A 13,734-nucleotide genomic window follows, 5' to 3' on the forward strand; every position below is an offset into this window, starting at 1 on the left:
CCCCGTATCTGCTTACATATATTTATATATAATCTATTTTTAATCTCTATAATAAAAATGTATAATTCAGATTTTGATCTCCATATCCATTTACATATATTATATATATCTTCCAAGGGTTTTTTTCCCTCCTAGGACTTTTTTCCCACGCTGGGTTTTCTCCTAGGGGGTTTTTTCCACCCCTGGGAGTCAGCCGACATTGGCTTAATGTAGCACCATCTTGTATATGTTACATATTACCACGCTTGTTTGTACAGCTTATTTTTAACCACTTCCCTTTTTTCTGTGCTTCTAATATGTAAAGCTGCTTTGAAACAATTACCAATTGTAAAAGCGCTATATAAATAAATTTGACTTGACTTGATTTGACTTGTTACCGGGTGAGCCAGTGCCTAGGGGAAGGATCTACCCCCTGTCAGTGCCGGAGGAGAAGGCCATGGAAGAATACATCGAAGAGGCCCTTAACCAAGGATACATCCGCCCGTCTACTTCCCCTGCTGCTTCAAGTTTCTTCTTCGTGGCAAAAAAGGACGGAGGCTTGCGGCCCTGCATTGATTATCGTTCCCTAAACAAGATTACAGTTAAGTTCCGGTACCCACTTCCCCTCGTCCCAGCGGCCCTGGAACATCTCCGTGGTGCCACTGTGTTCACTAAGCTGAACCTCCGCAGCTCGTACAACCTCATCCGGATACGCGAGGGGGACGAGTGGAAGACCGCCTTCGTCACGCCCACCGGCCATTATGAATATCTGGTCATGCCCTATGGACTTGTCAACGCCCCCTCCGTATTCCAGGATTTCATTCATGAGGTGCTCCGGGAGTTCCTCCACAAGTTTGTACTGGTGTACATAGATGACATCCTTATCTACTCCCGGAGCCTGGCCGAACATCGCCACCACGTTGCGGAGGTCCTCCAACGCTTACGGCAATTTCACCTATTCCTCAAGGCAGAAAAGTGCTCCTTTCACCAACCCTCAGTCCATTTCCTGGGATACTTAATTGATCACAGTGGCATCCAGATGGACGAGGGGAAGGTAGAAGCCATCAAGTCCTGGCCCATTCCCACAACCATCAAAGAACTCCAACGTTTCCTAGGCTTCGCCAATTTCTACCGCCGCTTTATCAAGAACTACAGCTCCATTATCCACCCACTCACCAACCTCCTCCGTCACCAGCCCAAGTCTCTGTCCTGGTCCGAAGATGCCACCAACGCCTTCGAAGCCCTCAAGAGTGCCTTCACCACCGCTCCCCTCCTCGTCCATCCGGACCTTGACCTGCCATTTGTCGTGGAAGTGGACGCCTCCACCACAGGAGTGGGAGCGGTACCGTCCGCCACTGAGATCTCGTAACCATACAAAACTGACAGCCTTTGTCTACAAAATCTCGTATGAAAACGAAGGAATGAAAGCGGCTGTCTTTTGAAAGCTTATAACTGAACAAACCCCACCACCACTAAGATTGCATAACCTAACAAAACCGGCCATTAGTGAAATCTCGTGACAGAACAAAACTGACCGCCTTTGTCTTTGAAATCTCGTAAGACAGCGAAGTATCAAAACTGTCCATCTTTTGAAAGCTCATGACAGAACAAAATCCCACTGCCACTGAGATTGCGTAACCAAACAAAACCGGCGATCAGTGTAATCTCGTGACAGAACAAAACCGACCGCCTTTGTCTTCGAAATCTCATGAAAGAGCGAAAAAAATGGCCGTCTTTTGAAAGCTCATGACAGAACAAAGCCGACCGCCACTGAGATCTCGTAACCGTACAAAACAGATGGCCTTTGTCTCCAAAATCTCTTAAGTGAGCGAAGGAACAAAAGCGGCCATCTTTTGAAAGCTATCCTACCGCCACTGAGATTGCGTAACCTAACAAAACCGGCTGCCACTGAGATCTCGTAACCGAACAAAACCGATGGCCTTTGTCTTCAAAATCTCGGAAGCGAAGGAACAAAAGCGGCTGTCTTTTGAAAGCTTGTAACTGAACAAACCACACCACCACTGAGACCGCGTAACCTATCAAAACCAGCCATCAGTGAAATCTTGTGACAAAAGAAAACCGACCACCTTTGTCTTCGAAATCTCGTAAGAGAGCGAAGGAACAAAACCGGCCATCTTTTGAAAGCTCATGACTGAACAAAGCTCACCGTCACTGAGATTGCGTAATCTAACAAAACCGGCCCAATGAAATTTCGTGACATAACAAAACTGATGGCCTTTGTCTTCGAAATCTCGTAAGAGCACAAAGGAACAAAACCGGCCGTCCTTTGAAGGTTCATGACAAATCAAAGCCGTCCACCACTGAGATCTCGTAACCAAACAAAACCGATGGCCTTTGTCTTTGAAATCTCGTAAGAGAGCAAAGGAACAAAACTGGCTGTCTTTTGAAAGCTCATGACAGAACAAAGCCGACTGCCACTGAGATCGTGTAACTGAACAAAGTAAGAGAGTGAAGGAACAAACAAAACTCTTTCGAAGATTGTTTACCGATTCAATTATCTTTTTTTAATCTCATTCTTTCTGCGTGAACTGAGTACATAACACTTACAGGCATACTTTTAAATTTCAGTTTTCACAATTATTTATTCTCTCTCTCTCTCTCTCTCTCTCTCTCTTTCTCTCTCTCTTTCTCTCTCTTACACACACACACACACACTCACTAAAGTGATCATCTTAAAAGACGAATGGGAAAGGTAGATATATTATCATGGTATATATATTGGGAACACCAAACTCCGTGTAAGCAGCATACTGTATGACTTGTGATCTCCCAAGTGTCGTACATTAGAGGCAAAGCTTTGCAGCAGCACGATTAACACATTTATTATTTAAATTTCAGCGAGTGGTGGTTCATGTGGTGAAAAAGTGGGATGATTTGTCAATGCCATACCGACTGTTATTCTACCTGACAGAAATAAGGCCGTCCTGAAAACGGCACGGTTTGACCAATCAGATGAAAGGGGTGTTTCAGCACCACCCATGAAATATCAAAGCCATAAACTAATTTTTATAAATCACAAACGAAAAATGGGAAATCGGGCCAAAATCTAAATTTCCGTTTGTTAGACTAAACGAAAAAAAAATTAGCCGTCTTTTCATTTCTCGTTATTCCATTCCAAATAGGAAATGAAATCAAAAACGGACACGGTCCGTGTATCTTTTGGTCATTCGTTTTTTGATTTAACATAGAAATTGGAAAAATTAAAAACGGCACCTTTTTCGTTTTTCTTTTTTTTCAAACAAAGCGAAAATCAAGAATTCGGCTTGATTTTTCGTTTTTCGTTCAGGGGTAGCAAATGAATAAACAACTTGAATATTTGATCTCTATGTAGACAGGAATGAAACACCCCTTTCCGCTGATTGGTCAACCAAACATTAAACCGTACCGTCATCATTTCTTCTGCAATTCAGCGCAGCAAAACAACAGTCCTCCACTGCTATGGATTCTTAACGCATTTATTGCAACTACATTCAATCTCTTTCTCATCAAACAGCCAGACTAACGAATGGCTTGACACATACCGTACCGAGGCAGAGCAAGGCTTTCTTCTGTGTGTCCATAAATGCGGCAACCTACGCGTGTTTATCTCAGAAATATTATTATTATACTAGTTTATCTATAATTTTATAAATTTCTTATAATTTCAAGCCATTTGTAATAAAATAAAAAAAATGTATTTAAAAAATAATTAAAAAGAGTAGAAAGAAAACACATTGTTACGAATGCGCAGACATGAGACAGAGTGAGAATCCAAATGCAAGCACCAACGTTTAGTAACAAAAAGGTAATCCATAAACAGGAGTAATCCACAGGCAGCAGACGAGAGCAACGGCAAGAACACACAAGGGCAACGACCAATAAACAACAACTGAACGTAAAGGTTTAAATAGACATTAACAATGGGCTGATAAGGGACAGGTGTTGGTGATATGATGTCATGGTAACAAGGCAAAACAGGAACCAAAACACAGGAAGTAAAGATTGAAACAAAGAAAACCAAGATTACGCTTCAACATAAAAGTCCTACAAAACACAAGACAACACAGGGATCGTGACACACATACAGCAATGTGAAAATCAAATAATACAACAGCAAATAAGTAAAAGTTCCTTACTGATCAATTAGTTTTTAATGGATCCAGATATATACTGGTGTCCACCTTTGTAAGAAGATGTCCATTTTCAGTTGGAGTTGGGTAGCTGAATATTCCATTTTATAAATAGATTCAAGTTTTTCTATCTATTGGGCCATTGTTGGAGAATGTGGCTTTCTTCCAATTAATTTTCATAGTTTTTTGTGCACTTAATAAGAGTACAAGCAAAATATAAAATGTGGATATTTTCGGACAATCCCAAAATATATGCGTGTGGTCTCCTACCTTCCCACAACCCCTCCAGCATTTCTCTGCTTCTGGACGGTTAACAAATTTTAATATTGCCAATGGTGTTCTAAAAAACCTAATTTTTGTTTTCCAGTCAAACTCTTTCCAGTTGTGACTATTGATTCCCTTGTGACATTTTGCACATATACTTTCCTATGTCTCATCCTCAGTTTCGTTTAGTTCAGACTCTCACTTTGTCTTTATGGAGTTTCTATGTCTCTATGGAGTGTATTATCTGTTGAATCAAGAAATAGTCTGCTATATATGTGTGACATATGTCTATTAATAGATATTGCTTCTTTATATCAGTGAAATACTGTTCTGCTTTAGTTGGGGCTTCCATAATTATTTCCTTGTCCTTATGAGTTGTAATATAGTTTCTTATTTGTAGGTACCGAAAGAAATCACTTGACGATAACATAAACATTTCTTTAAGATCAGAGAATGAGTGCAATGTGCTTCCCTTAAATAACTGATCAATTATGATAAGACCCTTCTCAGTCCATCTTTTAAAAGTACCATCTTAACTGGAGGGTAGAAACTCAAGGTTATCTGCTATAGACATGTCTCTTGATAAGGTTGCCACTCCTCTCAATTTTTTTGTTTTGTTTTCTTTTTCTCTTTTTAAATGTTGTCCAAACTCTCAGAGTTTGCTTAACCCAGATATTTTTTTTATTTTCATCTTTTTCTTAGATTGGGGTGTCATAAAACTAGTGTTGACAATGGCATTTAGTACAGAGCACTGTTCTATGTTAATCCATTCTGTTAGAACAATTTTTAGAACTGTATCTTTATCGTTATCTTTATCGTTCTTGGTGCGAACGGGCCTTAAAGGAGAGTTTGCAAAGAAACTTCTGTTGAAAGATGAATCAGCAAACTGCATTGGCTCTGACAGTAGCTGCATCGTAGCAACTAAACTTTTACCGTAAGTAAATTATTTAACAATGCTTTGTTTGTAAATGACAGTTTTATATGGATAATGTGTTCAAAACACTTACTCACGTGCAGAAATGAGTGGGTGTTGATACTGTTGTACTGTGTTACTGATAGCTTTGATCAGATAATATCACCCTTGATGAGTGACTATGTTTGCTTTTGTGTAAATGAACTGAGGTCTATAAATTAGCAGCTCTAAATATAGTGACACAGAGTCAAACTGCTAATGCCTACAGTCATACTTACTCTGCCAAACTGGGGCATTGAAATTCATCATCTTTCAAACCGGAGGGGTAAGGTTTTTAGGGCATGACAGCTTTTTTTTAAGGTGCTCACTGACATTTCAGGTCAGAGTGACTGTCCAGTGTTGACTTGGTTAACACGGGCCTTGTCATGCAATTTTTAACAATTCTAAATTAAACATCATGGTCTCTTTGAAAAGTGTGTCAGCTTCACTAAAATTATACTAATATATGAATTTAGGGTAATTAAAGAATAAAAACCAACATTATTTAGCCACCTAACCAGAACATTTGAATGTGACGCATTTGAATTCAACATTTGAATGGGACATTTGAATCTTTTAAACAGTGCTTATTTTTCGTATAAAGAAATCTCTCCCTCTTTTGCTGAGAGATGCACATATTGGGAAAATAAAAATGGGACCTTCCCCTGAAAATTTCAGAATTTCACAATTTATTTGTGACACGGGCGTAGCGTCTGTGTGCGTTAGTGTAAAGGTTACTACAGTTTGCTTAGGGCTTGCCTAATAAGGAGTGATTTGTTGTTCCTGACTAATCTATGGACTCTCAGATTGAGCAACATCACTGGAGACTGACAATACAGAGAGCAGGACAGGAGACGAAAGAAAGAAAAACAACATAATGCAAAAATCAACTTAGCATAAATTAGGCTGGTGGACTAAACTGGAGATACAGAAAGAGAGGAGTAACACAAAACAGGAAGTAACATAGAGACTGTCTGTTCAGTAGTGTAAACACATGAGGGTTAAGATTTGCCTGGCAGTTTGTGTTTGAGTGAAGATTGAAACCCAATCAAAAACACACCGTGTAAGAGAAGAAAGGTACTGAGCACAGTGGCGGTGGAGTAGAGATGCTGAGGAGAGAGAGTATGTGTGAATAGATTGAGAAGGAAAGAGAGGCCACCCGAGGAGCAGAGAAGAGGACAGTGGATCATTATGGGAGTCAAATTCAGGGCTTGTGTTGCTATTGTCTTTATCCTCCTTTTGCTTGGCTCCATGTGGCTACGTAAGTTTTGCAATTTTTTTTGAATAAAATATATTTGGTGAATGTAGAATTGGTTTATAGGCCTCATTTTCTTCCACACCAAAGCTACCTTACGGGGTTAGGTTAATAGATTTTTTTTTTTTTTGAGGTACTGTTTTCTAATTTGCATCTTAATAAGCTTGTAATTACATAAATATCAGTTTTGTTGATATTGAGTTACTTGTCCATCAGTATGGCTGTTACAGCAGAGCTAATTGATCTTGACACTGTAAAAGATTTCCACCTATTTCAAGTGAAAATCTTAAGTTCAGTTGCTGCCTTCAATTATTAAGTATAATCAACTTAAATTACATTAAACTGACATATTAAGTTGAAATTGCTTAAATCATTTTGATGAGCTAATATAAAAACATATGTTGTCATGACATCAAGGCAATAAACATGAGCAGATGCTGAAAAGACATTTTTATCCTGTTTCATATCTTAAATATGTTTAGAGTTCTTGAGAGAAGTAGCAGTGTCCAAATGACCAAATGTTGAAAAAATATATTTTTAATGATTCAGTGTACGATTTGTTCATGAATCAGAATGATTTAGTTCTCGAGTTCATCTCACCGGCTGAACAATCTGGTATGAGCGATAATATATGTTTGAAACGATATAAGGAAGAGCAAAAGATGACAGTTTTTTTTTATTATTGTTCTGGAGCTAACTACTCCTTTAATATTGAGAGAAATATTTACAATTGATTTCTTTATCTCATGCAAGTCAGTAATACAGTTTATATACCTTCTGGATGTGTTTATGTGGGAGTCTGATCAACTTCAACTCTGCGAAGCTAAATGATTTAACTATGTTATTTAACTAAGTATTGCTTTTTTTATTTTCTCTTCCTGTTTAAAATTATTTATTCTCTCATCTTCTGCCTCTCATTGTAGATGGGAACCTGGAGCACTGGAATACTTGTCCAATAGCTTCTAGAGTAAAAAACAAGGTAAGAATGGTGAAATATAAAAGAGAACACAATATAACATGAAGCTGTCAATAGGTCATTTTCAGTCTGTGCGTGGTAACAGGAACTTTGCCCATTTATTGTCACTCGTTTTATTGCACCACTCTCCTAGAAATCTGTCCTCCTTACCTCACATTTCCATCTCTTGTCTTTTCCCAGGCGCTGTCTTTGACTATAGTTAATAGTTCCGATGAAGGTGTGGTTCCACTGAGGGTGTGTCCTGGTCAGAGGTTTCAAATTGCCAAATTGCAGGCTCATCTGCAGGAAGCACCAGTCTCTGCAAATGATGTGCTACTAAAGCCGTACCTCGCAAGCTGGGATGAGCTTATCAAGTAGGTTAACGTACATAATTTCATCATAAATGAGGCTAGGCTATGCTAAATATTCCAAATTCTATAATTAAGCCATATATGAGCAAGTGTGCAGCATGATCACAAACACAAACTTTATTAAAGGTGCCCTAGAACTTTTTTTTAAAAGATGTAATATAAGTCTAAGGTGTCCCCTGAATGTGTCTGTGAAGTTTCAGCTCAAAATACCCCATAGATTTTTTTTAATAAATTTTTTTAACTGCCTATTTTGGGGCATAATTCCGATTCAGGGTGTGTGGCCCTTTAAATCTCGTGCTCCACGCCCCAAGAGCTCGCGCTTGCCTTAAACAACATAAAAAAAGTTCAAACAGCTAATATAACCCTCAAAATGGATCTTTACAAAGTGTTCGTCATGCAGCATGTCTAATCGTGTAAGCACAGTGTTTATTTTGATGTTTACATTGATTCTGAATGAGTTTCAGGCTGTGATCCGTGGCTAACGGCTAATGCTACACTGTTGGAGAGATTTATAAAGAATGAAGTTGTGTTTACTGCACATCCAGACGTTAATACTGGCTGCCCTTGTGTAATGCCTCAATCATGGGCTGGCATATGCAAATACTGGGGGCGTACACCCCGACTGTTACGTAACAGTCGGTGTTATGTTGAGATTCGCCTGTTCTTCGGAGGTCTTTTAAACAAATGAGATTTATATAAGAAGGAGGAAACAATGGTGTTTGAGACTCACTGTATGTCTTTTCCATGTACTGAACTCTTGTTATTTAACTATGCCAAGGTAAATTCAATTTTTGAATCTAGGGCACCTTTAAACAAGAAGTTATCACTGAGTAACTTATATTTTAGATACGTTATTTAGTGTATTTTTGGTTCTAAACTTTGGTTCTCAAGGTTCACTTTCCTGTAGAGTTTAGTTCCAACCTTGATTAAACTCACCTACCTGCAACTTTCTACTAATCCTGAAGTCCTTATCTTTCAGTGTATGTTTGATTAGGGTTGGAGTAAAACTCTGCAGGAAAGTGGACCTTGAGGGCCTGAGTTGAGAACCACTGTACTATACACTATTCACTTATAATGTGCAATACATGCATCCATCTATCGCATATTGATAAGATTATTTTGTCATCTGGCATCGGTGACTGATAGCCCCTCTCCCTCCGCTGCAAGGAAAGCTGTGACAATTGAGTGCATAAAGTGTCCAACATTTCATACTTTTTTTGTTGGTTAATTAAGTGCATCATCTGGGTATTTTAGGTACTTTTTCTTTTTGGAACTTTCACTGTGAACACACTACTCACAATATTTATACTACAAAATATACACAATATTTATACTACATGAATTGAGACGCACCATATGAATTCAGACATACCACTCTACAACACCACCTGGACAATCAAATCCAAGAACTGCAACTCTTTGATGATAATAATATCTATATGCAAGTAGAAACATGTTTAAAATATGTCTCCTCTTTTCTGTGCATTTAAGGTTTTTGGAAGCCTTAGGGCCAATGGTGGGTTTAATTTCACAAGAAATTGAGTCAAAAACCACCATCATCCGTGACCTGGCCCAAAAAGCGGAAAAAGAGGCAGAGAAGAAAATGACTCCGCAAAGAGACACAGGCATGGTGATATCTCATAACAGATCTTCTAACTACTCTGAATTGAATCACAGACTCTCATTTGGATACACTTCTATCCGGTCTATGATTAAATGGGAGTTAGAGAATGGTTTAGTAGATTTTCACCAGCAGACGAACTCAGGCTGCAGGACTCTGCTGCGCTTACACCGCGCTCTGCTTTGGCTGCAAAACTTCCTGCAGGAATTAGGGAAGGATGCAACTGAAGGAGAGCGTCTACAAAGCCCTTCTGACCTCTGCAAAGAGACTTACCAGCGCACGCTGGCCCACCATCACACCTGGTTGGTGAGGAAAGGAGCAGAGCTGGCCTTTCTTGCTATGCCTGAACGACCTTATTTCTACAAGTTGGTGTGTGTGGGAACGCAGGCAGAAGCCTCTGTGGTGCTGAACAGGGTAGTGAGAGCGATAGAAGAAGTGTACAAGAGAAACGAAGTTGCTCTACAGGAACACGGAATGCTGGATCTACCCTGAGCGTAGAAAGAGAGAGGGAAAAATGAGAGTGTGACCAACCTAAAGAACAGGACACTGAAATACAAGATTAGAACACTTATGAGAAAGAATGAAGACAGCTGGATAAATACATAAATATTTTTTTCCATCTTACTTTTATACTCAAAGAAAGGTCAATGTTCTTAAAGGATTATTAATGACAAAATTCATGACAAGTGGAATAGGCAATTTCATCTGAAATCTGTTAATGAAAAAATCTATTAGTGAATCAAACAAACGCCTTACTATCAAACATGTAATAGTTTTTGTATATATGTATATAGCTACTGAGAATCAGTGCTAATGAATGACCAATGGCAATGACCAGCACTTGAGTCCTTGTTGCATAAAGAGAACATAATAAGGTACAGTTTGTTTTACATCATATTGAATTACATCTACTTATTTATTTTATATCCAAGCACTTCTAAAGAAGTTTTTTTTTTCTCAGGAGACATATATTTTGTAATGTATTCGTCAGTATAAGACAATTTACATAAATACAGAATATAAATTAATAATAAATACTGTAAACATAAACATAACTATAGTAACTGTAGAGGAAACTGATGAACTGGTAAACATAGTGTTTGTCATCTGTTTTCCTGATATTGGAAAAAAAAGCCATGCATTGATTTTTGTGAAGATATTAGCAGATTTCAGTAGGTTTGCACCATAATAGTACAAGTTGATTATGAAAGACCCAGCAATGCAGACACAGCAGAAGCGACAGACTTGGTTATGTAAGTTCTGTTTCAACAGAAAAACATTTTTACAATCCATATGCTTATCAAATTCAGTTTTATAACTGCGACTGATACCTAATGATTGTCAAGGCGATATTCAACTCTCACACACTCATACACTGTAAAAAATTGTCCTGTGAATTTACAGGTAATTACTGGCAAAAAAGTTGTCAATACTTTACTGTTAATTTTACAGTTCTTTACCATAATCTACATTACAGTATGTTGCTGTAAAAATACCATGCACTCAATTAATAAAACTCGTCAACTAATTTCATTTGCAGAAATCGATTACCTTAAATTGTCTGACTGCCATTTAAATTCATCAACTTATATTTATAACTATATGAGCATATTATTCATTTGAACTTATTTCATTTGAGTCCACTAAACAAGAAATAACCAAATTAAATAAAATCATTAAAACTTGAAACATCATGTCAGCTATAATCTCTTGCAGATAACAGCTAGCTAATAACAGCACATATACAATTAGCTAAAAGATTGTCACTGCATCAGCAACTACACAGTTACTGCCTTTAAATAAAGCAACATGCAGCATAACATCAGTGAGCCTGGATCATCATTGACTGAAAACACACATAAAAAAAAAAAAACACTTCAATTCAACATTTACTCTGATCAATTATTGAGTTGTATTAACTTTCACTAATACTTCAGTGAAATTAACTTGTTTCATTTAATAAATTTGACTGTTACATTTTACAGTACATTGCTGTTTTTTCATGATTTTACAGAAAACAGTAAATTACTGTTTTTTACAGTTTGTTGCTGTAAATTAATTTACAGTTTATTACTGTAGAAAAATGTTTTTTCATCTTCCACCTTTGACCCTTTAAACGCCACAACAAAATCCCCCGTGTTTAATGAACACTTATTTGTGTCCACACTACAGAGTGTTAGAGTAACACTGAAGCAGTGTTGAAGTTAATGAGATAATTCAGTGATTAATTAAGTGATGATTGAGAATTAGTGATGAACACCTGCTGTTAACAAGCAGAATCACTGAAGGAAAAGAAAAAAACAATCAGATGAAATCAACTGAAGATAAAAGAAGACATTAAATCGCTCAATATCTCAGCAGAGGAGGGTTAAACAGCAAAAATAATATCACCAGCTTCACTTATTACTAACCAGATTGACTTTATTTCTGTCAGACATCTACAGAAGTTCTTATTGAGAACTAACAGATGTTGTTTTATTGTTTCATTTCACGTTACCATGATGGAGGTCAGTGCTCGCTTTAGTTGTGCTCATGACACTTGACTTGACTTTCTCTTCTGCTGCTGTAAATGTGTTTTTTTTAAAGACACATTTGTTATGACATGAAGAAGCTAAGAGAAAATAATAGTGTGTTTTTGGTTATGTAATGCTTAATTCACTGAACTTATCCAGCGTATAATTAAACCATTAAAAATGTGTGTGTGTGTGTGTGTTTTTAAATACATTTACTTTTATATGAACTTTTGTATTACTTTTATATTATCACTGTGATACTACAACAAAGGATGAAGCAGTGCTGAGCAATCAGTTAAGAATTTTTAAACATCATTTACAAAAAAAATTTAATCTATGGCACCACATAGATTCACACAGACATCAAGAATCATCATATGAATCTCAACAACGGTGACAATCAACAAAAAAAGATAAACGTCATAAAACACACTACTAAAAGTCAACACAAAAACAACAGCAAAAATAACCAGGCAATTTAGCTGCATAATTTATTCATGCTGCAATGCATGCTGGGAGTCATGGATGATTTTAGTACTATGCTGGTACCCAGCATGCATTGCGGCATGAAGCTTTTAATTGTCACCATTGTTGTGATTCATATGTCAATTCTTGATGTCTGTGTGACTCTTTCAGTAGTTCAAAATGTTTTGAGCACAAACTGTATTCAAAAATCCTTAATATTTTCTGGTTGTAACAGCACTGATAAATCTTATGTGTATAAAACATCACCTATATAATAGATTAGACTCTGATGAGATCAATTTGAGTCTATAAAATGATGATTGCAAGCATTAATAATGGGCAAACATCATCTGATCACATTTACTTTTTTTTTGCCATAACAAATGTTTTGAAAACACAAGTACAGCAGTCAAAGAAAAACTAATGTTAAATAATCAAGGGTCAAGAGTACAACTAAAGCAAATGCTGACCTCCATCACGGTAACATCAAACGAAACAATAAAACAACATCTAAACCTCTGTTAATTCTCAATAAGAACTTCTAGACGTCTGACAGAAATAAAGTCATCTGGTTAGTAATAAGTGAAGCTGGTAATGCTGTTTGTGGAGTTGTTTAATCCGATCTTGAGAGATTTAATGTCTTCTTTTATCTTCAGTTGATTTAATCTTTTTCTGTTCCTGTTTCTCTTTCCTTCATTGATTCTGCTTATTAACAGCAGGTGTTCATCAGTGTCCGAATTCAAACACGTGTTTTTATTCACTCTCTCAAGTGGACTATATTAGTGAACTAATGTAGGGAATAGTGAATGAGGGTGTGATTTGGAACACACCCTCAGAGTGTCGACTTTGAGCACTGTTAATTCACAGTATATTCCTGTAGGCTACTTTCTCGAAAACCTGGCCTTTTTTTACAGGAATTTTTTTACAGTGTACATCTATTCTGGCAAGATGACAAACTGGATAGCAATGCAACTTTTATTTTCTTTCACCTGTCTTCTTTAGTCTGCTAAATTATATTATTTTACAATCATCTTGAACGGTAAACTTGAAAATGTACTGAAATATATTGTTTAAAACAATGTAAAAAAATTATTTTAAAATAGTTGTGAATATATGATGATGAAAATATTTATAAAATGTAATTGTATTGGATATTTAACCTTGCATTAAGTCACATATGCATATTATTTCAGGAAACCAAAGCTTGTGCAAATAAAGAAAGGTTCTCA

General features: G+C 37.1%; 1 protein-coding gene across 2 annotated transcripts; it reads left to right on the forward strand.

Moving 5' to 3' along the window:
* Nucleotides 1–327: 327 nt before the first annotated feature.
* On the forward strand, nt 328–11,514 carry gltpd2b (glycolipid transfer protein domain containing 2b). Of its 2 annotated transcripts, XM_048188128.1 has the most exons (4): nt 6,109–6,586; nt 7,504–7,559; nt 7,737–7,909; nt 9,398–11,514. In XM_048188128.1, exons 1-4 carry the CDS (start codon nt 6,517–6,519, stop codon nt 10,017–10,019), a joined length of 921 nt encoding a protein of 306 aa, XP_048044085.1. In that variant the 5' UTR covers nt 6,109–6,516; the 3' UTR covers nt 10,020–11,514. The 2 variants fall into 2 exon arrangements, 1 of the variants encoding a protein (XP_048044085.1); XR_007184588.1 differs by lacking the exons at nt 6,109–6,586; nt 9,398–11,514 and adding an exon at nt 328–5,307 and having other exon boundaries at nt 7,737–7,803.
* The last annotated feature ends 2,220 nt before the right edge of the window (nt 11,515–13,734 follow it).

The sequence above is a fragment of the Megalobrama amblycephala genome, linkage group LG4 (assembly GCF_018812025.1).
Source record: "Megalobrama amblycephala isolate DHTTF-2021 linkage group LG4, ASM1881202v1, whole genome shotgun sequence".
In the NCBI taxonomy this organism is placed as follows: Eukaryota; Metazoa; Chordata; class Actinopteri; order Cypriniformes; family Xenocyprididae; genus Megalobrama; species Megalobrama amblycephala.